Source organism: Salvelinus sp. IW2-2015, linkage group LG33, assembly GCF_002910315.2.
Source record: "Salvelinus sp. IW2-2015 linkage group LG33, ASM291031v2, whole genome shotgun sequence".
Taxonomy (NCBI): Eukaryota; Metazoa; Chordata; class Actinopteri; order Salmoniformes; family Salmonidae; genus Salvelinus; species Salvelinus sp. IW2-2015.
The window spans coordinates 32201980-32227196 of NC_036872.1; the positions used below are offsets into that span (position 1 = coordinate 32201980).

The 25217-nt window shown below is 42.1% G+C and overlaps 2 protein-coding genes across 2 annotated transcripts in view; one reads left to right on the forward strand and one right to left on the reverse strand.

Annotated features, from left to right (window-relative positions):
- The window catches only part of efna5b (ephrin-A5b), a 455881-nt gene that overhangs the window by 38300 nt on the left and 392364 nt on the right, over positions 1-25217 (reverse strand). The window contains 1 exon segment of the mRNA XM_070436847.1: positions 11824-12116. Within this exon segment, the coding sequence (XP_070292948.1) occupies positions 11824-12116 (293 nt within the window).
- LOC111958061 (triple functional domain protein-like) overlaps positions 20904-25217 on the forward strand; it is an 88649-nt gene continuing 84335 nt past the window's right edge. Inside the window, 1 exon segment of the mRNA XM_070437091.1 lies at positions 20904-22411. Coding sequence (XP_070293192.1) covers positions 21851-22411 — 561 coding nt within the window. The 5' untranslated portion in view covers positions 20904-21850.

Genomic DNA, 25217 nt, shown 5'->3' on the forward strand with positions numbered 1-25217 from the left:
GCAGACCACCATAGTGCCTGTGTCCAAGAACACTAAGGCAACCTGCCTAAATGACTACCGAACCATAGCACTCACATCTGTCTCCATGAAGTGCTTTGAAAGGCTGGTCATGGCTCACATCAACACCATTATCCCAGAAACCCTAGACCCACTCCAATTTGCATACCGCACCAACAGATCCACAGAGGATGCAATCTCTATTGCACTCCACACTGCCCTTTCTCACCTGGACAAAAGGAACACTTATGTCAGAATGCTGTTCATTGACTACAGCTCAGCGTTCAACACCATAGTGCCCTCAAAGCTCATCAATAAGCTAAGGACCCTGGAACTAAACACCTCCCTCTGCAACTGGATCCTGGACTTGCTGATGATCCACCCCCAGGTGGTAAGGGTAGGTAACGACACATCTGCCACGCTGATCCTCAACACAGGGGCCCCTCAGGGGTGCATGATCAGTCCCCTCCAGCACTTCCTGTTCACTCATGACTGCACAGCCAGGCACGACGCCAACACCATCATTAAGTTTTCCAATGACACAACAGTGGTAGGCCTTATCATCAACAACGATGAGACAGCATATAGGGAGGAGGTCAGAGACCTGGCCGGGTGGTGCCAGGACAACAACCTCTCCCTAAACGTGATCAAGACAAAGGAGAAATGTGTTAACTACAGGAAAAATAGAATCGAACACGCCCCCATTCTCATCGACGGGGATGCGGTGGAGCAGGTTGGGAGCTTCAAGTTCCTTGGTGTCCACGTCACCAACAAACTAACATGGTCCAAGCACACCAAAACAGTCGTGAAGAAGAAGAACAAACCTATTCCCCCTCAGGAGACTGAAAAGAATTGGCATGGGTCCTCAGATCCTCAAAAGGTTCTACAGCTGCACCATCAAGAGCAACCTGACTGGTTGCATCACTGCCTGGTATGGCAACTGCTCGGCCTCCGACCGCAAGGCACTACAGAGGGTAGTAAGAACAGCCCAGTACAGCACTGGGGCCAAGCTTCCTGCCATACAGGACCTCTGTACCAGGTGGTGTCAGAGGAAGGCACTAAAAATTGTAAAAGACTCCAGCCACTCTAGTCATAGACTATTCTTTCTGCTACTGCACGGCAAGCGGTACCGGAGCGCCAAGTCTAGGTCAAAGAGGCTTCTTAACAGCTTCTACTCCCAAGCCATAACACTCATGAGCACCTAATCAAATGGCTACCCAGACTATTGGTATTACCCCCCCTTCCTCTCCCCCTCTTTTACACCGCTGCTACTCTCTGTTATCATATATGCATAGTAACTTTAATAACTCCACCTGCATGTACATATTACCTCAACTAACCGGTGCCCCCGCACATTGACTCTGTACCGGTACCCCCTGTATATAGTCTCGCTACTGTTATTTTACTGCTGCTCTTTAATTACTTGTTACTTTTTTTTCTTATTCTTATCCCAACATTTTTTAACTGCATTGTTAGTTAAGGGCTTGTAAGTAAGCATTTCACTGTAAGGTCTACACCTGTTGTATTCGGCGCATGTCACTAATAACATTGTATTTGCTTGATTTGGTTCGATTCCAGGCTGTATCACAACCGGCCGTGATTGGGAGTCCCATAGTGCGGTGCACAATTGGCCCAGCGTCATCCGGGTTTGGCCGTCATTGTAAATAAGAATTTGTTCTTAACTGACTTACTTAGTTAAATAAAGGTTCAATAAAATAAATACAAATAAAATGGAGACACCTGTATCATGTCAGATATAGAGTTGAGAGAGAGGATCAACTCATACAGTATACTCTAACCACACACAAATGTTGAACCCATACAGAATGAACTCATACAGTACAAAAACAATAGACTGAAGTGAAATGCAAGTCACTCCATCAACAGATACATTGGTGTCAGAGTATGTGGTTTCAGACACAACAGTGAGCCAATGAGACTAACCAGAAGCATATTGCAGCAGAAGCAAAGGGACACTATCACCCAGCTTTGATAAAACTGATTTCCCTCGGGTGGCAGATTCAGATGAACTCTCACACACTCTGACACACACTCCTCTCCACTGCCACAGACATGAAACAGGCAACACCAGCACCTCCGGGCTGTTTAACCTCACATTGTAACATGAAGAGGGACCACTCTCTCTCTCTGTCATTCTTTATAAAATATGGGGTACTATTCTGCAGTGGGAGGACTTCTAATGTCCTCGCTGTCTTATTCGGCGTCCCAGAGGATCCCATTCCCTTTTTAGGGAAGAACATTCCAGGAGTGATATGTTCTAAATGATAAGCTGCAGTGAAACGTGAGTCTGCTAGTGTCTCCTCTAATCATCTCAATACCGCTCTGAAGGAGCAGAGGTAAGGTTGTAAAAACATGGGGTTATGGTCGGGGATGTTACAGGCTGTTCTCTCCCAAACATACGCACAAACACACACCACATTTCCCGTGTGTTCTGTGTAACCATGCAGAAAATGGACTGAGATAGAGGATATATCCTAGAAGGCCCAAAGAGAAGATGGTCAGTCTAAGAGTTCTGGAGAATACTGTAGTGTGTTGTTTTTGAATGACTCGCTTTGCCAAGACTTCCAAACAACTGGATCAATTTGAAATATCCTATGTGACCGACTGGCTCGATTCGGTCTTATGTAGTAAAATTGAAATTTTGTTTTTTTACATTGGATAAAAGTAGAGACTCAGAGCTAGAATATTGTATATCATACACTATAGTTGAGGAACAATGGGAAAGTAATTCTGCTTTGAATGTTGTTAAACTTGTAACCCCATTTTTGAGACAATGGCCCTTGAACGTTTTGGTACACGTACTGGAGAGCTCTTCTTTGTCTTCACTAGGGCTGTTGCGTTGACCGTATTACCGCCACAACAGTGGTCACAAGTCAAGAAGGCAGTCAAATTCCTCATGACCATTTAGTCACGGTAATTAGGCTTCTCCAAGCTCTGATGCTGCTGATGGTTATTAGTAGCCTACAAAACTTGCTAACTGCCTGGTACTCAGTACTCTATTGTCCCTCTAATCACTCTGACATCATTGCAAATGTATTCAAAAATATAATCAAACACTTAATGAGAGCCCATGAGCTCATGTTGCGCAACATTTCAATAGGCTGTGCATTTGACCAGGAAAACAGAGTGACGGCCTGTACTAAAAAGAGGAGGACCAGCTTTCTATAGGCTAGGCCTACTATATACATTTTTTACTTTTATTTTATTAATCACAATGCTTATATTTCCAACAGGAGTTTAGCCTACCTGCATGGCATGACATAAACCACAGGGAAAAGCATCCTCCTTTCGCTATTTAAGTAAATAGATGCCATGTCTTTTTTTCTGCCCCTGTTGCCCCTGTTTCCATACAGGTCCATTCTAAATCAAAACCAATTTCACACATATATTATTTAGTATATGTGAAGACAAGATTAAATTAAGAATAGTCGGATGGGTGACAATATTAGCCTATCACTTGTGAATTACATATTATCACTTGTGAATGATGCCCAGCATAAGAAACAATGCAATTTTTTGCGACTTTTCAAGTTTGGGGAAGATCATTTTCACCATAAAAATGCAGTTTTATAATAAAAGCATTACGTGCATAATTGCATTTGCGGTCACTTTTGATAATGGTGTTTTCTGCTAATGAAACATTTGCGCATATAGCCTACTACCATGTGCGCATTGCTGCGCGTATAATGTGAAGAAATAGCCTAATAGTTTATCAACATTTCAAGCTAAAAGTTCTGATCTGTCACGTCAGGCACAATGTTTAAAAAAGTATTTTTGATGCTAGTGGTTGTATTAATTTGGGATCTATCGCATCCCACAACTGTCTCAGACTATGTTTGAAATATTTATTTTTCGCACAGAATAGAATAGGTAAACTTTTGTACTATGGGGGATAGTAGATTGACATAGGCTAGTGCTTTTGCTGTTCGTTAGGCCTACTCATCTCGTTGGCTGAAGAAAAGTAAATGTGGACAGTTCTTCCAACATCTTCAATATACGCCTTGGAATTGGACAAGGACGCACGCAGTTGCGTCCCCGATGTGTCTGTCTTCACTTGTAGCCTGTGAGAAAGACTCGTTCATATGGTGGAGTGCACAGCACTCAGGGAGAAGGGCACACCGACCAGTGGCCGCAAAAGGCATGGATTTTTTTTGTGTGCATTACGGCCACACAAAGGGGATGCCACTGTGAAATTCTAGGCATTATCAAGTGCTTGTCAAATTGTGCATGACTGATGTAGTGTGTATTGCGCCCTGAAAATACTGATGTATTGTGTACTGATGTATTGTCTACTGATGTAGTGTGTATTGCGCCCTGAAAAGCGTGCCCAAAGTAAACTGCCTGGGTCAGCATCAGTGGCTTGTAGGCTATGTGTGGAAGTCAGGAGATGCTAAATGTGTTTACGTTAATTAACAGTGCCCCCCTATTGACAAGAAGTTATTAAGAACCAGTGTATCTTTCATTTGCATACAACAAGTATTTTTATGTCAAGTTTATGATGAGTTCTTTGGTTAGATTAGGTGACTGTCCAAAATATCTCCGGACATTTTGGTGAATTGTTGCTACGTATTCACAATGTATAACCACGATTTGCAGCTCTAAATATGCACATTTTCGAACAAAACATAAATGTATTGTATAACATGATGTTATAAGACTGTCATCTGATGAAGTTGTTCAAGGTTAGTGATTAATTTTATCTCTATTTTGTCGGTTTTGTGCAAGCTATTTTGGCAGGGAGTAAATTGGGTTGTGTGTTTGGCTACTGTAGTGAGCTAATAGAAATATATATTGTGTTTTCGCTGTAAAACACTTAAAAAATCTGAAATATTGGCTGGATTCACAAGATGTTTATATTTCATTTGCTGTACACCATGTATTTTCATAAATGTTTTATGATGAGTATTTAGGTATTTCACGTTGCTCTCTGTAATTATTCTGGCTGCTTTGGTGCTATTTGTGATGATGGCTGCAATGTAAAACTATGATTTATACCTCAAATATGCACATTTTCGAACAAAACATAAATGTATTGTATAACATGTTATAAGACTGTCATCTGATGAAGTTGTTCAAGGTTAGTGATTAATTTTATCTCTATTTTGTCGGTTTTGTGAAAGCTACCTATGCGGTGGAAACATGGTGAAAACGTGCCGTTGTGTGTTTGGCTATTGTGGTTAGCTAATAGAAATACATATTGTGTTTTCGCTGTAAAACATTTAAAAAATCGGAAATGATGGCTGGATTCACAAGATGTTTATCTTTCATTTGCTGTATTGGACTTGTGATTTCATGAAATTATATTATATGATAGCCCTGTCCCGTTAGGCTAGGCTATGCTAGTCAGCTTTTTTGATGAGAAGGATCCCGGATCCGGGAGAGAGAAGCGGTAGATTAATGCAACCGCTGTGTTAGATTTTTTTTAATAACTTTACTACAACATACAGCATGCATTATTGTGAGACAGCGCTCACCTATTCTCCGCCGTGTTGGAGCCAACATATTACACAAAAATACGAAATAACATCATAAATATTCTCTTACTTTTGCTGATCTTCCATCAGAATATTGTGCAAGGAGTCCTAGGTCCAGAATAAATCGTTGTTTGGTTTTAGAATGTCCATTTCTTCTGTCGAATTAGCAACTTTGGCTAGCCATGCGGAGCTCACGTGTCCAAGAAATCTTGTCGCATGGAACGAAAAATTCACTCCAAAAGCTCTTATCCGGCCTCACATCAAGCTAGCATAGCATCAAGCTAGACACCCCATTCAACCTTCTACTGCCTGTTGACATCTAGTGGAAGGCGTATGAAGTGCATACAGATCCATAAATAAAAGCCAGTTGAATAGGCAGGCCCTGACACAAAGCCTCATTTTCAGAATTTTCACTTCCTGTATGGAAGTTTGCTGCCAAATGAGTTCTGTTTTACTCACAGATATAATTCAAACAGTTTTAGAAACTTCAGAGTGTTTTCTATCCAATAGTAATAATAATATGCATATTGTAGGATATAGAACAGAGTACGAGGCCGTTTAATTTGGGCACAATTTTTTCCAAAGTGAAAACAGCGCCCCCCTATTAAGAAGAAGTTAACAGAACTCATATGGCAGGCAAAAACCTGAGAAGTTCCACTTCCTGTTTGTATTTTTTCTGGGGGTGCCATATTTTCAACCAAGCTCTTATTCAAAATACAGAGACATATGGATGAGTTTTCACTTCCTACGGCTTCCACTAGATGTCAGCAGTCAACAGAACTAAGTCTGATGACTCTCATGTGAAGGGGGGTCGAAGGAGACAGAATTTAGTATGAGGTCCCATGAGGTGACCATGCATTCAACACGCGCGTTCACGTGAGAGGCAGCTCCGTTCCATCTCTCAATTGAAGTCGATGTAGTTCTCCGGTTGGAACGTTATTCAAGATGTATGTTAACAACATTCTAAAGATTGATTCAGTACATCGTTTGCCATGTTTCTACTGACTGTAACGGAACGTTTGGACATTTCGTCACGTTATAGTGGTCGCGCTTTGAGACTTTGGTTAGGGTTTTGGTAAACAATTCGAAAGTAGCTAATTTGACATAAATAACGGACATGAACGAACAAATCAAGCATTTATTGTGGACCTGGGATTCCTAGGACTGCATTCTGATGAATTCCTCAAAGGTAAGGAAACATTTATCATGTATTTTCTGGTTTCTTTTGAGTCCAACATGGTGGCTAATTTGGCTAATCACCTGAGCTCCGTCTCAGATTATTGCATGGTTTATATTTCCGTAAAGTTTTTTTGAAATCTGACACAGCGGTTGCATTAAGGAGAGGTATATCTATAATTCCATGTGTATATATGTATTATCATCTATATTTATGATGAGTATTTCTGTTGAAACGATGTGSCTATGCAAAGTCACTTGATGTTTTTGCCACTAGTGAATCTAGTTGCCTCAATGTAAACTCAGATTTTTTGATATAACTGAATTTAATCAAACAAAACATGCATGTATTGTGTAACATGAAGTCCTATGAGTGTCATCTGATGAAAATAATCAAAGGTTAGTGATTAATTTTATCTCTATTCTGGTTTTTGTGAAGCTATMTTTAGCTGRAAAAAATGGCTGTGATTATTGTGGTTTTGTGGTGACCTAACATAATCGTTTGTAGTGCTTTCGCTGAAAAGCCTATTTGAAATCGGACACTTTGGTGGGATTAACAACAAGATTACCTTTAAAATGATATAAGACACATGAATATCTGAGGAATTTTAATTATGAGATTTCTGTTTTTTGAATGTGGCGCCCTGCACTTCGACTGGCTGTTGTCATATCGATCCCGTTAACGGGACTTCAGCCATAAGAAGTTTTAAGCACTTCCCAATTGTTTGTGCAGTTCAAGACTGCAGACATTTGCGCATCTCCCGTCAGAACAGAATCTGCACACATGTGTTCACATTTTCTGTCTGTTGCCCGCATCACAGTCATTGTTGTTTTCATTACTAATAATAACTTTGGAAATGTGTGCATTTCTATCAAAGTAAGTGCCTTATTACGTTATAAAAGTTCCTGTATGTCGTGTCATGTTGTTTCTACTGTAGCTCACTCTTTGTATGGAACATAATATATTTGTGTATATTCCTTATAACCGTGGACACGTGAGCTAACGTTACTAATTTCATAACCTTTATGGTGTTATATTCAATGATTAGGTAGCTAGCTACATTCTTCTATTAGCTCTGTAAAACAATGGTAATTGCGTCAGAGAAGTATTAGCTTGTGTTGTATTTTGAAGCTACCCTGGCCTTATGACTCCCAAGTGGCGCAGCGGTCTAAGGCACAGCATCTCGGTGCCAGAGACGTTACTACAGACACCCTGGTTCAAATCCAGGCTGCATAAGTGCCTTGTTATGTTATAATAGTTTCTGTATGTGAACTGTATGTCCAATTACAAAAAAAACATGTTCCGTAATCATCTCACCTGTTAGTTGGTGGCCATTGAGGGCAGTGTCGATCAGATGGAAAAATATCTTGGTCGTTTTTCCGAGTGCATTCCACAAAGCTGTTTATTATCTCCGCCTTATCCATTGCCCCCATTATGAGGTTATAGTCAAGCACATAGTCTGGTTAGATTTTTCTCTCTCCAGTCAGGTGGTCCACCTTCCCTGTGGCTGACATGGTTGCTGTATGGACAGTGGAGAGGACATGGACGTCTCGTTTGTCATGCCACTTTACTGCCAGCTGTTGACCGTTCTCCTTGAACTTCACCTGCCCTCTCTGCATCTTCCTGCATCCGAATGCTGGAATCCCCTTCCTGTTCGACTTGACTGTGCCACAGGCCCCTGTGCTGTTGGAGAGCAGATGCTGGAAGAGTGTGGGACTGCTGTAACAATTGTCCACATACAAAGTGTGTCCCTTGCCGAGATGAGGAGCCAACATGGTCATCACCACGGACCCGGACACCCCAAGCCCCTCGTAATGTTGGATGTCAGTGGTGGACCCTGTGTAAACTATAATGTCCTGGACAAATCCTGTCTTCACGTCACACATGACAAAGAACTTGACCCCAAACCTGTGCCTTTTGGAGGGAATATATTGACGGAACACCAGCCTACCTTTCCATAACATCAGGGTCTCATCAATGCACAGGTCCTTGTATAGCACAAAGACCCGACCAAATGCTGATGTCAGGCTGGTTAGAACATTTCTTATTTTGTATAACCTAGGAAGTGGTCTTGGGAAAAGAGGGTGGCAAAGAAGGGAGTTGCAAACATTGGATCTGTGCTCCGGTACTCTCTTAGGGAGTTCTTCTTTACTATCCCCATGAGAAGGACTGTCACCAGGAAGTTATACATTTCACTAATTGTGTTTGTCACCCATTTAGCGAGTTTCTCCCTCACTCCTGGCTCTCTCTTCTCCTTTAGCTCCAAGGCATAGTGATTGGTCTCCTCTAATATGTCTCCCTCCAGCTTCGCTGTCGGAAACAACTTGAAGCTCTTTGCCTCAGATGGAAATGGCAAGGGGCGTTGCACTCCAGACTGGGACTCATCAAAGAAAACAGCAGGGCCAGGAGGGGTGAAATGGCTGGCGGCCTTCCAGCTACCACAGAATTCCTGTACTTCATCCACTGTCGGTCTGCCTCCATCACCACCAGCAACTTCAAAGGGACCTGGGACTTCGTCAGTGGACAAGGAGTCCTCAGATTCAGGGATCTCAATGGCTACAAGGTTGGGGGGCAGCTCCTCACTGTCACTGTCAGAATCTGATTCCTGACTTTCATACTCAGACTCATTGTCAGAATTAAAAGAATCTCCAGAATTTCCACATTTGTGAGTGGTGTCCTTTTGAAAGACATTGCTAATGATACAGCTTATCTCACTAGCTACATACATAAACATACATAAATAACAACACTGAATAGCTCAGAGTGGGAGTGAGAGGTTACGTGATTGACTGCCGGCACGCGCCACTTGCATCAATAAATCACTATCAGAAAATGTTTTGTGTGGTAATTATTGATATATATACTGTTTTATTCACAGGTTTTCAAGCACTATTTACAAATCATGCATTCCGATTATTGCATACTTTTTTGAAGGTTGTACAAATTATGATGTGCTAAGCTAATTCCAGCTATGTGTGGAGCCCTTTTTGTTGACATACAATGCATCCTGGGTGTCACATAATCGTCTATCGGACCTAAGATTTTATAACAAAATGAGGTGAGTAAGGGTTCATTCATTTTTTGAGAACTTCCGGAAGTGATTGGTGGGATGTGAATGATGGTAGACGACACACCCCCTTCAACATGCATGCAATAAACAGACCAAACTCATCTTGTCTTCTCTTAATATCTTTAGTTTCTGTGAGAGAAAAAATAATGGCGGCACGCAGAAACTACCCATTGTCGGATTACTTTCGATTTCTAGAAAGTGTTTTACTCAATTATTTCGATCAATGGTGAGCTCGCCCGTGATGTGATTAATTATAATAGAAATTGCTATTAGCTAATTCATATTGTAGTTTATGTCAGCCGAGAGTTATACAAATATGACCGCTTGTGTTACGTCAATCTTTCCTCAGTTAGCGCTAGGACAAATGCAGCCAACATTTTTCCGGTTTGGATGATTGTGTTATGCTGTAGATACTTCTGTGAATGTCTGAACATTGCATCAAAAAATAAACTGCTCACATTCTGGACATTACTTTTTAAGGACTGTGTTTGTGCAAAATGTTTCTGAAAAAACATGTGTGGCCAGCTCAAATGCTGATTGTTGCGTCATTCAAAAATGGCTGTTCTAAATAAGCACTCTAAATAAGCGTTCTCATCACACCGGTTTGATGGTATGCTACAGGGACCACTGTAGAATGATCACACCCATGTGTGTGAAAAGGTTAAATTAGCTGGCTAGCCAGTTCAAATAATGACCACATCATATAGCTGACAATGTCTTAACTTGAGCTAATTTGTATTCATTATTACACGAAAATAAACTCACAACAAGATCATTATTTACAAGTTAATGGCAAGCTAATTATAGGAAAATACCTTACGGTTGTGAGTGTGACGAAATAAAAGCAGGGCATTCTAACTGAGAATTTTAGAACTTGGACATCGTCTCTTTGGCCTAACGTTCTATCCTAATTTTACTTTGGTGCAGATCATGTTGTTCTTCACATTACCGTCTCTGGTTAACAAATACTATACGAAATAAAAGCAATATTTATTCGTCATATTCTCAAGATACAGAAGGTGTAAACGGTAGTGAGAAATAGTACCTTGCATAGTGGAGTCTTTTGTTTAGACGTGTAGCTAGCTAAGCAATTAACTATAATCCCAACTCATAACGTTACTACCCTGTATGAATCAGCAGGCAGCTAACCAACTAGATTCAATGATAGCTAGCTAGTTAACATTAGGCTATAACTATCAATGCCAATGGCTCTGAGATACGAATGATATTACTACACAGATCATACACATAACATCAGCTAGCGAGCCAGCCAGCTAACGTTGGCTACCTAGCTAACAGTACGCTTTAACTTGCAATGAAAATGACTTTCTGACAACATTTGAAATGTATAATATCTAAAAATGTAGCTAGCTAGACTCTCTTACCTGGATGAACATGGATGAACACTTCTCCCTCTCTGTCACGTATGGCATGGTTGCCCTTAGTTTGAAGATGTAATCCGGAGACAGGTGTTTTATACAGCAGCCTTCTGTGTGTTTTATTTAACTCCCTCCGCATATTTGCAATCAAATGCCAGAATTGTCTCCATCTCCTTAGCTATCATACTCTGCTTCCACTGGGCATTCCACTGATTTAAAAACCCTGTCCTTCAGAAAGTGGAGAGCAACACTTTTGCAGTTATTTGTGATATCTTAAAAAAAAGAAAGGATACCTACACATACTGAGCAGCCATTGTTATAGACAGAAGCGTGCTACATGGCAGACCAATCTGAACTCATCTCTTGGCATGTCCAGCCCATCCATTATCTCAGCCAATCATGCCTAGCGGGAAGGTTCATGCATTTTGATAAAAAATATATATTTGTTCAAATGCCTCTCCTGTGAAGTAGTGACGTGTGACATATGCCTAGTTTCCTGAAACGAGTCACATATTCTTCCAATGCAAACTTGGATGTGAAATAGTTGTTCTTCTGATGCAACTGAATACAATTATAAACATGTTAAGGGCTGCATCTGCCGTCCACTCTGACATCAGACTGACTTCAACACACATGACTTCAACACATAACAGTGCTCTCTATTACTCTCACATACAATATATGGTGATATACGTCAATACTCACAGATATAGTAGTACTCTCTGCCCGGTCTGAACTCGAAGCCCAGAGAGAAGGGGGTGAAGAGTTGGAACTTCTCGGAGAACTTGAGTGGTCCGTTGGGGGAGTGAGGCCTGTTACACTCCCAGCGTTTGAAGCCCTTGGCGGTGTGGTCACACGTACTGTAGCCGTCGTAGTTGACCATGTAGAGGACGTAACGCTCCGTCCGCTCCTCCGGCACCGTGTCTTCATAGTGGGGACAGAACACATCCAGGTAGTCGTTTATACACACGTCAATGTGGTAGTCTCCACGGTGGAACCTGATTGGACAGAAGACAAGGAAGAGAACGTTAGTGTTTGGAAGACTGATGAAGGGCTTCAGTTACAGAAGGAATGGAAGATAAAATCAGCTGTTAGTCAGAATGACTTGATTCCCCAATAACAGTCGTACACCGTTGAAAGTGCCTCAAAAACTTTACGTTTAAAAAAATGTTTTAGGGAGAGGGAGGGAGGGAGGGATAGAAAAAGAGAGGGAAGGAGGGAGAGAAACAAAGGGTTTGAAAGTGGCTCAAAAACTTTACAATTATTTATCAATTACCAACAACAGTGCATTACATAACACCCCCAAGAATTTAAAAAGGAAGGGATTTTACTCTGCACACCCTGATTTAGTAGTACTTTAAAAGTAAAAGTAACATTCATGGTCCTAAACACGTTTCTGCAGTACACAGTGTTCTGGACATTGAAGTCAATGTGACTCCAAGTCCACTTCAGTTCATATCAACAAGATCACTGAAGACAACTTAAACATCCTCAATTATAAAACTCACACACATCTGCATGTGTGAGTGCGCACGCGCACACACGACAGTCATGTTAACATTTTCTCAATGTTATACAGTATGTTGATTAATTTGTTTAGATGCTTATGAGCGCAGGTTGGATCTTTCAACATTCTTCAGATATCCCTCAGAAATGTGCAAGCAATCGTTCTTAACATTTGGCTTTAGTAAACGAGGAGGTTTGTCTATAAATCCATCCCAGGAAATGTATGCACACCACTTCTCTACAACATGATGTATCACACACTAAAGAATCCAACTTGGACAAAATACATCTATTTTGGATGCCAGAAAGTGCTGCGAAAAAGTACTTTCTCCTTATTTACTTCTAGCATTTTGAAAACTCAGAGAAGAAARATTCAGACATCAGACGGTTCCAGAGTCCATAGGGAGGTGTGAGATAGTTGAGGCTGTAAATGTCAAACGATACCAAAATACAGCGTGTGTTTTCCCCCAGAAGGCTGTGCATAGAGGCATGTTTATAACTCCACTGATCCACAACATACTACACAGGGTCATGATGTTCTAATTCCCTCATCTGAACAGACACACACACACACACAGGCACACGCATACACAGACACAAACAGACACACACAGAGTTGGGTAGGTTACTCTCTAAATGTAATATGTTACAGTTAATAGTTACCTGTCCAAAATTGTAATCAGTAACGTAACTTTTTGATTACCACAAACTCAGTAATGTAATCTGATTACTTTCAGTTACTTTGTGATTGCTTAAGTGGCATTGGAAGAAAACAAACATTTATATTACCAATTGAACTACTGCCAGATAAATCAATGTTAGAGCTCACATAATTGGCCATAAATGCATTTTACTTTATGGGTTATGTAGGCTTCTAACCCATTGCATCCTACTTCTAATAGAGATAATACAATTATTGGGCTACATATGTACATTAAAAAACAAAGTTTGACAGATTTCCAGTCTTTCCAATTAGGTAAATACCCCTTGAACATCAAGAATAGGACAATAATCTGGAAATATACTGTATATTAGTCTATTTGTTTTACCTCAATATAACCCCAAAACAAAGGACATATTAGTCTGCTATGTTGTTTAGGTTGTTGTCATGGAGAGCTGATTGGGCTCATTGCTTCAAAACATGGTAGAAATATAAATGCTGCTCTAATGGAATGGCATTCTTCCAATTCTACCAAAATGTGCTATTTGCTTAACGTGAAATAATGAATTCTATAATACATACTATGGATAGGTCTATTGTTTACATTTTTGTTGATGATACCACAGAATTAAGAACTAGAACACTAAATTAATTTCAAATAAGATTTATATTCGTGAAACTTTGATATCTCCATAATTTGCAGCTGTTGAAGTCTTTCAAAAGTGTACAAGTTTAAGCATATGTTCATTAGGCCTTTGGAATTGTTATTTTATCGGTACGAATTAGATTGAGCAATCAAAGCCCACTCATGGTCTTCATAAATTAAACTTGTTTTCGACAGTATCTGCGGAGGACCTCCCTCAAACTATTATTCCACAGGTTGGGATCCACTCTATGCAGCTGCAAGAGCACACTTCTCACTGGCTGTTCACGGGTCGCATAAACAGTGATTGATAGGCAGCTTAGCCTAGACTTCTTAAATTCAATCATTTTGGGGGTATAATACACCTATACATTTGTGATAAGTCATCCACAACCATATAATTGAGAGAGCAGCAGTGTGATGCATATCATTGCTATGCAGATATCAATAATAGGCCCATAGACTACAACGCCCCTGTCGTCCTTACCTCCAAGCGTTTAATCAAGTTGGTCGTATAATCTTTGATGCCGACAGCAGTTATATCATTGGAAGACATGGGCTGGACTGTAGGATACAAAAGCCTATTCCTGCTCTTTTCCCGCGATCCATCAAACACATTTGTGTGTCATCATAGTGGTCTCTGATGTGGTCAGACTCACTCAGGCAGAACAAACTTAAACTTGCACCTTTTTTCAATGCTTAATTGAATGTCATTGAGAAAACAGAAAGGTGTCATTAAGTATTTTTTCGAAAACAATCTTTCTGAATTTCAAAGTAATCCAAGAAGTAATCATCTAGTTTTTCAAAAGTTACTGGTAATCTGATTACAATTTTTTATCTGGTAACGTAACAGATTACAGTTTGTAATCCGTTAATCCCCAACCCTGGACACACACGCACATACACATACAACTACACACGCACACACACACAAGCTTGCACACACACTCACACACACACACACACTAATGCACACATAGGCTCAGGTCCGAATTCCTCTTTGATTTGTCTGCTAACAACTGTCTGACCATGCCTCAGAGCAATTCGTGTGAATGTCGTTAGAGCAGTTGGCTGAGGGGTGGATCTGGGGCAAGCTGACTCTAACTTCAGGTTGCTGACCCTAACTCAACACTGAAAATCAAATCAAATCAAATGTATTTTTTCAAATCAAATCAAATTTATTTATATAGCCCTTCGTACATCAGCTAATATCTCGAAGTGCTGTACAGAAACCCAGCCTAAAACCCCAAAGGAAAGCAGACCGCCTATGATGTTACGATGATAAAGGTGGTCTGGGCGCATTATTAATCACACTCTGATGGGGACAATACACACACACACCACACACACACACAACACACACACACACACACACACCACACACACACACCACACACACACACACACACAACACACACACACACACACACACAACACCACACACACACACACCAGCTGCGTCATTCCTCCCAGTTGTTAGTGGACAGGGAGAGGGGGAGAATTGCCTTTGATAGTCATCTCTCTTTGTGGAGTATCACGTTCTATTTGGAAGCCTTCACTAACACAATGTTAATATTGGGAGTGGGCTAGCTTGAAGACTCTGTGACTGACACCATCTGTTCGGTGTGTGTGGTGTGTGTGTGTGTGTGTGTGGTGTGTGGTGTGTGTGTGTGTGTGTGTGTGTGTGTGTGTGTGGTGTGTGTAACATCTGTGTATGTACGGTTGTGTGATGTGTATGCTAGCGTCTAATGCTGCTTTCCTGTGTTTACTCATTCAGAATAAATAGCTGAGTGAAACTGTTTACCTTTCGGGCAGCATTTCATGTGTAACATCTCATTTAAAACATGTCATTGGCCAACGTAACTACTCTCCCTCTGGCTTAAATGTCACTGACTTAATAATCACATCCTCTCACAACACACATTTCCGCTGCTCAGCCTCTCTGCTGTGTGTGTACATGGGTTTGTTTGTGTGTAAACATTATGGTTTCCCTTCACCCCAGACTACTTCCTGTGTGTGTGTGAGTGTGTGTGCACGTTTTTGTGCGTGTGTGTGTGTGTGTGCGTTTGTGCATGTGTGTGTGGGTTGGTGGATCTCATAGTTTCCCTTTGAAATTCAACTTTATCATGGATGAACGTCTATTTTTGACATATTAATTCCGCGTGGTTACAGGGTTAATTCCGCGTGGTTACAGGGTTAATTCCGCGAGGTTACAGGGTTAATTCCGCGAGGTTACAGGGTTAATTCCGCGTGGTTACAGGGTTAATTCCGCGTGGTTACAGGGTTAATTCCGTGTGGTTACAGGGTTAATTCCATGTGGTTACAGGGTTAATTCCGCGTGGTTACAGGGTTAATTCCGCATGGTTACGGGGTTAATTCCACATGGTTACAGGGTTAAAACAGAAACAACTGAAAGGGTTAAGTTCAGATATTAATTCCGATTGGTTGGGGCTATGGTTTGGGGAAGGCTTAAAGTTCTGATAGTGCCACACATTACAAAGCCAGGCAGCTGTGGGCTAGTGTCCTCAGCCAAAGTCAATCTACACATAGCCTACTAGTTCAACATCTTAGAGACAGATTGTTGTACCTATGTGTACCAGGGAGTAAAACATAAAATATCTGATTAACCCTTTACACCCGTGGGAATTGGCCTGCATGAATATGGCTAAATTGAAATGTTTCTTACAGAAGAAATATAAAAAGCATATTCACAACCATGGTGGCAATTGAAAGGGAACAGTTTTGAGATTATGTGGAAATAATTAGAACAAAGGTGAGAGGACACAACAGTTCACCTGACAAGACGCCAAACATCACACTGTTGATTTTATGTGCATTTTACATTTACTGTAATTTTGACCGCCTTTGTTGATAAGGAAATGCATCTGAACACACTCTGGATACATTCAGTATATGATAAAAATATACCTGGAAAATGTGGGGTAGGTGCAATATAAGACAAAACAAATGACACGGGTCTGACTGAGAACACTAACTAGGCTCTCCAAGTGGCCACAATCAAGAGTCTTCAACTATAAGGTGCTTTTTGGAGCTCTCCTAGCTCTCCGTTGAGGAAGTGGAACAAGCAAACTTGTAGTTGTTTTGTTTGCAACACAAGCCTGCATCCCCATCTTCACACAATCACTGTTGTTGTTTGAAAAGCCGGTTCTATTGTCAACATGATTAGCTAAATTATAAAATATGATATTACAGTGTTAGGCTTTCACAATGCAATTCAGGGAAACAGATTATAATTGTAGTGCGCATTAAAAGGAGTCATGAGTCCATTCAGATGTGTGTGCCGCGGCTAATTTGATTCACAATGGACACACATAGGCTCATTCTGTTCAGAACAACCCAGGGTATGACACTGTCATCTGGTAACTGTACATCTAACAGGCTCATTCTGTTCAGAACAACCCAGGGTATGACACCGTCATCTGGTAACTGTACATCTAACAGGCTCATTCTGTACAGAACAACCCAGGGTATGACACCGTCATCTGGTAACTGTACATCTAACAGGCTCATTCTGTTCAGAACAACCCAGGGTATGACACCGTCATCTGATAACTGTACATCTAACAGGCTCATTCTGTACAGAAAACCCAGGGTATGACACCGTCATCTGATAACTGTACATCTAACAGGCTCATTCTGTTCAGAACAACCAGGGTATGCCCATGTCATCTGGTAACTGTACATCTAACAGGCTCATTCTGTTCAGAACAACCCAGGGTATGACACCATGTCATCTGTAACTGTACATCTAACAGGCTCATTCTGTAAGAACAACCCAGGGTATGACACCGTCATCTGTAACTGTACATCTAACAGGCTCATTCTGTTCAGAACAACCCAGGGTATGACACCATGTCATCTGTAACTGTACATCTAACAGGCTCATTCTGTTCAGAACAACCCAGGGTATGACACCATGTCATCTGGTAACTGTACATCTAACAGGCTCATTCTGTTCAGAACAACCCAGGGTATGACACCGTCATCTGATAACTGTACATCTAAAGGCTATTCTGTTCAGAAACAACCCAGGGTATGACACCAGTCATCTGATAACTGTACATCTAACAGGCTCATTCTGTTCAGAACAACCCAGGGTATGACACCATGTCATCTGATAACTGACATTAACAGGCTCATTCTGTTCAGAACAACCCAGGGTATGACACCATGTCATCTGATAACTGACATCTAACAGGCTCATTCTGTTCAGAACAACCAGGGTATGACACCGTCATCTGATAACTGTACATCTAACAGGCTCATTCTGTTCAGAACAACCCAGGGTATGACACCATGTCATCTGGTACTGTACATTAACAGGCTCATTCTGTTCAGAACAACCCAGGGTATGACACCATGTCATCTGATAACTGTACATCTAACAGGCTCATTCTGTTCAGACAACCCAGGGTATGACACCATGTCATCTGATAACTGTACATCTAACAGGCTCATTCTGTTCAGAACAACCCAGGTATGACACCATGTCATCTGATAACTGTACATCTAACAGGCTCATTCTGTTCAGAACAACCCAGGGTATGACACCGTCATCTGATAACTGTACATCTAACAGGCTCATTCTGTTCAGAACAACCCAGGGTATGACACCAGTCATCTGATAACTGTACATCTAACAGGCTCATTCTGTTCAGAACAACCCAGGGTATGACATGACACACATTGAGTCGTCTTAATTTACAGCATTTCCCTCACTCATTTGCAAAAGTTGCCTATCAGGGGAGGGATGGGGAAACTTCTTTTTGCGCGAGGTCGCTCAAGGTTCAGAACGTCTGTCAGTCAAAACCCATACAGCACTGTAAGCGCAGGACAGAGTTCTGAAGTCATGTATAGCACTTTACTGTAGAGTTATACCGTTACAATTTAGGCGTTATCATTGTCCACATCTGCCACATAAAAGGTTACAGGTAGAACAAAAGATTGTTCATGTTTTTTTAATGGTCTTAACGTCTTGTGTTTATCAATACCAGACACGACTGACATGCATTTTTTAAAACAATGCTGGAGTTCACCATCAAAATGAAACCATTATTCACTACAGAATGGACATGCAATCAAAACAAAGGAGGCTGGATGAATAAAGGAGGTGGGAGGGAGGGAGGGAAGCATGGGGCTAGTGGAGGAGAAGGATGTAATGAAAAGCTGTTTTCCCTTTTCATTACACGGGATAGCCTCTTTCTTTTTCTCCCTCTCTCATATTCTCTCTGGCTTCCATTGTATGATTTCACTTCAATAATATATCCTTTTATCTTAAAGTGGTTGGATTGACTCTCTCTCTCGATCTCTCACCTCTCCTGCATGTGTGTGTGTGTGTGTGTGTGTGTGTGTGTGTGTGTGTGTGTGTGTGTGTTGTGTGTGTGGTGTGTGTGTGGTGTGTGTGTGTGTGTGTGTGACTTTGACATCTTCTCTACCAAATTGATCCGGCAGTAGAGAGAGACACACTCCAAGAAAATACTCCCTGTTGAGTGACACACACACACACCAACACACACACAACACACACACACACACACACACACACACACACACACACCACACAACACACCACACACACAACACACACACTCACTGGTAAAGTCGAAAACCTGACCAGTCCTTGATGCCCTGTCTATTTAGCAGGGTAATTAACCCAACAGTGGATGGCAGGCTAATTGTCAAACCAATATAATGACATGTATTTGTTATGCTACAGCTGTTACCAGAGAGATCCAGATAACCACACAGTGCCGGGGAGGAAATGGGCTCGTAATCACCCTGGCTGTGTGTGTGTGTGTGTGTGTGTGTGTGTGTGTGTGTGTGTGTGTGTGTGTGTGTGTGTGTGTGTGTGTGTGTGTGTGTGTGTGTGTGATGTGTGGTGTGTGTGTGTGTGTGTGTGTGTGTGTGTGTGTGTGTGTGTGTTGTGTGTGTATGTATGTGTGTGTGTGTGTGTTGTTTAGACATTTTATTACCAGCTGATTACACTGCTCACACACATCCCCCTCGGCAGGGCCGAAAACCATCCTAGCCACTTCGTACGAACACACAAACACTCTCTGAGAGTTGGGAGAGCTGGAACAGTAAGGTGCATGCAGGGTAAGGTACCGTGCCACACCAGTCCCTGATTGGCTTATTTCCATTTCAATTACACAGTCCATTGCCACACACACACACCTCACCCAAATGAATTCCCATCAGCCTCTGCTCAAGAGCTCAGCTCAGCTCCAGCCGCTGGATAGATAGAGCGAGGACGACAAAAAGAGGGGGAAGGAAGGAGAAAAAGCGAGAGGGAAAGAGTGGGAGATAGAGAGAGGGAAGGAGGGAGAAAAGAGAGCGGGAATGAGGGAGAGAGAGAGAGTAAGGAAGGAAGGAGAGAAAGAGAGAGGGTAGGAGTGAGAGAAAGAGAGAGATTCAAACCAACCACTTTAAGATAAAAGGAAGATATATTTATTGAAAGTGAAATCATACAATGGAAGGGCCAGAGAGAATGTGAGAGAGAGAACGAGAGAGGCTATCCTACCTGTGTAATGAAAAGGGAGAATAGATTTTCATTACATCCTTCTCCCCCACCAGCCCCATGCCTCCCTCCCTACTCCTCTCTTCCTCCCTCTCACCTCCTTCTCTATCCCTCCCTCTTTCCCTCCTTCACACCTCCTTTATTCATCCCTCCCTCTCTCTCTTTTTATTCATCGTTATATTGTAATATACCTACAGACTCACACAGTAGTCCCAAACTACTGTCAATGCATATTACCGTATGCATGTCAAGGATATTCAAAGGCCACTCAAATATACACAAACACATAAACAGACTTGTACATGTAAAGGTACACATGCATATTATACACACATACACACACAAACACAGCGGCTCATAACCCCAGATAAGTGCTCCAGCCGCTGGCGGGTACACAGAGCTGACAGATTCATTTGTTTAAGCCCCANGGGATGGAGAGTCGGAGTGAGGGAGGGTGGTGAGAGGGCTGGAGAGTCGGAGTGAGGGAGGGTGGTGAGAGGGATGGAGAGTTGGAGTGAGGGAGGGTAGATAGAGATGGAGAGTCCGAAGGAAAAGGAGGGAGTGAGGGAGGGTAGAGAGCGAGTGGAGCGGGAGAGAGCAAGGGATTAAAACAGAGAGAGGGAGGAGTGTGTGTGTTTGTGTGTGTGTTTGAGTACAACAGAGTGCCGCAGAGGCGGTACAGTTGCTAGATCAGCTCAGTAGTTGTGATGATAGCTGCGGATGAGTAGGTCTGTACGCTGCTGCACTCTCCTAGGTACGTCTCTCTCTACATCGTATCTCACTCCTCATTACAAAAACTCTTTTAACGGTTCTTCTACTCTCTCGCTCTCTATGTAGATACAATGTAGATCTCTCACTCCCCACTTTTTCTCTGTTACCGTATTTGTGTTTCCCTCTCCTCTCTCCTCTCTCCTCTCTCTCTCTGCTCAGTGTAGTGGGAGTCAGAGTTGCTGACACAGGCATTAGAAAGAGAGGAGGGGAAGGCTGGATAGAAAGGGAAGGAATCTAGAAAGCTAGTGTTAGGAGGGAATAAGGAATTGAGAGAGGAATAATGGATTAAGGGAGATAAAGGATAGCTCTAGAAAGAGAGTGAGTGAAGTAGAGAGGAATTGTGTGTTCTCCTGAGATATGAAACTCTGGGTCTGAGTGTTGAGGTCAGCCGTGAGGGAGGGAGAGGGGGAATAGAGAACGAGAGAAGAGAAAGAGAGGGAATAGAGACAGAGAGAGGGGGATAACTAGATGCAGTGTTTATTACTAGCCATGCAGGAGATGTGTGATGCTGTGGGGAGAATCTTAGTTGAACTACAGTCTTGATGCTGATGATGGATTGAGTCTCTTTGCTTACTTTTGGTCATTATTCTGATTGGAAGAAAAATCAATCTGGATGGAAATCACTGTAGGTTTTTGGGATTTATCATTCTGTGTGTGGGTGTGTGTGTGTGAATTCGTAGTGCGTACTCTGTGCTTCTCACAGTACAGAAAATGCGTCATCACCATCTCATGGTTTGTTTTGATTCTCTCTCTCCCTCCTCCCTTCCCGCTTTCTCTACCTCCCACTCAACATCCTCCCTCTTTCTCTACCCCCTCCCCTTTCCCACCCTCTCACTCTTTCGCTACCACCTCTCCCCGTCCTACCTTCTCTCTCCCTCCCACGCTCTCCTCTCTCCTCCTTATCTTGCCATACTATCCACTCTCACTCTTTCGCTACCACCTTCCTTCTCCCTCCTCCTCGTCCTCCCTCCCCCGGTCCAGTGAAGAGGTGATCCAGCATGGCTTCACAGTCATAGTAGACATGCGAGGCAGTAAATGGGACAGTATCAAACCTCTACTGAAGATTCTCCAGGAGTCGTTCCCCTGCTGTATACACATAGCGCTCATCATCAAACCAGACAACTTCTGGCAGAAACAACGCACCAACTTCGGCAGCTCCAAGTTCGAATTTGAGGTAACATTTTTGTTTTTATTGTGCTATACTATAGTGTTCTGTACTTAGGGTTACAAAGGGANCTCTACTGAAGATTCTCCAGGAGTCGTTCCCCTGCTGTATACACATAGCGCTCATCATCAAACCAGACAACTTCTGGCAGAAACAACGCACCAACTTCGGCAGCTCCAAGTTCGAATTTGAGGTAACATTTTTGTTTTTATTGTGCTATACTATAGTGTTCTGTACTTAGGGTTACAAAGGGAGTGTGTGTTACTGGAAACTTTAGAAGTTTACCAGTAAACTAGCAGAATATTTGTAACTTTCAAGGATTTTATGTATTTCATCAACACATCTAGTGGCCCTTTTGGGTACTTCAGATTATCCCAGGTGTCTGTAATGATCTCTGGCMCCTGTGTGGCCTTATCACATGTCAAATATATAAGGAGGTGATTTTCAAATAAACAGTAGAATGACAAAGCTGTAAAACATTACATATAAACCATAAACTTAGTGAATACCATTGGTGTTTTATAATGAGGGTTTCAGCATTATTTATTTTACTTCGTCAATCTTTTTTAGTTGTAAATGTTTTGGCCCCAAATTGGTGCAGTTGTGAAAMAAGTAAATAGTTGGAAGAGTTGTGCCGTTGTTGATTAGATGCTTTTTCATTAATTAGGATATTTCCTCTTGAACATATGGTCGATCCACTAGAAACTCACAGATATAAAAAATGTATACTATGTATGAATACATGTTTTAAAAGTTATTCAAGTGTAAATTAACATAGATTACCAAAATTATAGAAGATTCCATGACTGGTAAATTACCAGTAGCTTTGYAACCCTAACTATACTATACTGTTCTGTACTATAMTGTACTATACTGTCCTATACTGTACTATACTATACTGTCCTATACTATGTTGTACTGTACTATACTGTATAAAACTATACTGTCCTTTACTGTACTATACTGTACCATGTCACTGCATTCATTGCAATTTAATGCCTGTGACTTTGCTGAAACGTAACAAACCCAACAATAATATGGTATGTTTTGACTGTGACTTTGCTGAAACGTAACAAACCCAACAACAATATGGTNCTCTCTCTCCCTCTCTCTCCCTCTCTCCCTCTCCCTCATTTAGGGGGGTTAGGTCTGGAACTTGGCAGCTGTCACTTGTACAGAGGGGATGTGCTGTTAGGGTATATAGATATTGATGACGTACCTTAGGAAGTTTTAAGATGTAGTATTTCCCTATATAAAGCTCATTGTCTAAGTCAAGAGTATGTGTGTGCCCAGTTTTATCTCCAGCTGGTGTTGATTGACATATACTGTTTCGTTGGGCATGGGAACATGTATGTTTTATAATAACAAACAGTTTAGCGACAAAAACGTCAGGTCTCTGCTTTATTTTGCTCTACTCAAAGATGAGGGGATGTAGAGAGAGAGGATGGGGGAGAGAGAAAGAGATATGGGGATAGAGAGAGAAGGACAGGGATATGTACAGTATAGAGAGAGCGATAGAGAGAGCGACAGAGAGGGACAGATATCAAATCAAATCAAATTTGAATGGTCGCATACACATATTTTGCAGATGTTATCGCAGGTGCAGTGAAATGCTTGTGTTCCTAGCTCCAACATTGCAGTAACACCTAACAATGCAAACAGTACACGCAGATTGCGAAAATGAAAAAGAAAGAAATTAAGAAATATCACAATGAGCAATGTCAGAGTCTGGAATATAAATACATATACTGTATATGTACATAATGGTGTGTATAGACAGTATGGACAGTATATGAATAGCACATTTTCAGGCAGAGTACTGGGCGGAGGCCGGCTAGTGGTGACAATTTAACAGTCTGATGGCCTGGAGATAGAAGCTGTTTCTCAGTCTCTTGGTCCCAGGTTTGATGCACCTGTACTGTCTCTGCCTTCTAGATGGTAGCGGGGTGAACAGGCTGTGACTCGGGTGGTTGTTGTCCTTGATGATATTTTTGGCCTTCCTGTGACACCGGGTACTATAGCTGTCCTGGAGGGCAGGCAGTGTGCCCCCGATGATGCGATGGGATGGCAGCATCACCCTCTGTAGAGCCCTGTGGTTGCGGATGGTGCAATTGCTGTACCAGGCGGTGATACAGCCCGATAGGAAGCTCTCAATGGTACATCTGTATAAATTCTTGAGGGTCTTAGGGCCAAGCCGAATATCTTCAGCCTCCTGAGGTTGAAGAGTCACTTGAGGGAACTTGATGCTTTTCACCCTCTCCATTCCCGTTGATGTGATGGGGGCGTGCTCTCTCTGCTGTCTCCTGAAGTCCAAAATCAGCTCCTTCATTTTGTTGCTGTTGAGGGAGAGGTTATTTTCCTGGCACCACTCTGCCAGGGCACTCACCTCCTCCCTGTAGGCTGTTTTGTCGTTGTTGGTAATCAGGCCTACCACTGTTGTGTCAATAGCAAACTTGATGATTAAATTGGAGATGTGCGTGGCCAAGCAGTCATGGGTGAACAGGGAGTACAGGAGGGGGCTGATCACGCACCCCTGTGGGGCCTCCGTGTTGAGGATCAGCGTGGCGGAGGTGTTGTTGCCTACCTTCACCACATGGGGTCAGCCCTTCAAGAAGTCCAGGACCTAGTTGCACAGGGAGGGTATCAGACCAAGCGTGCGAGCTTAGCGATGAGCTTAGAGGGCACTATGGTGTTTGAAGGCTGAGCTGTTGTCGATGAACAGCATTCTTACATAGGTATTCCTCTTGTCTAGATGGGATAGGGCAGTGTGCAATGCGATGGTGATTGCATCATAGGGAATAGAGAGAGAGAGAGA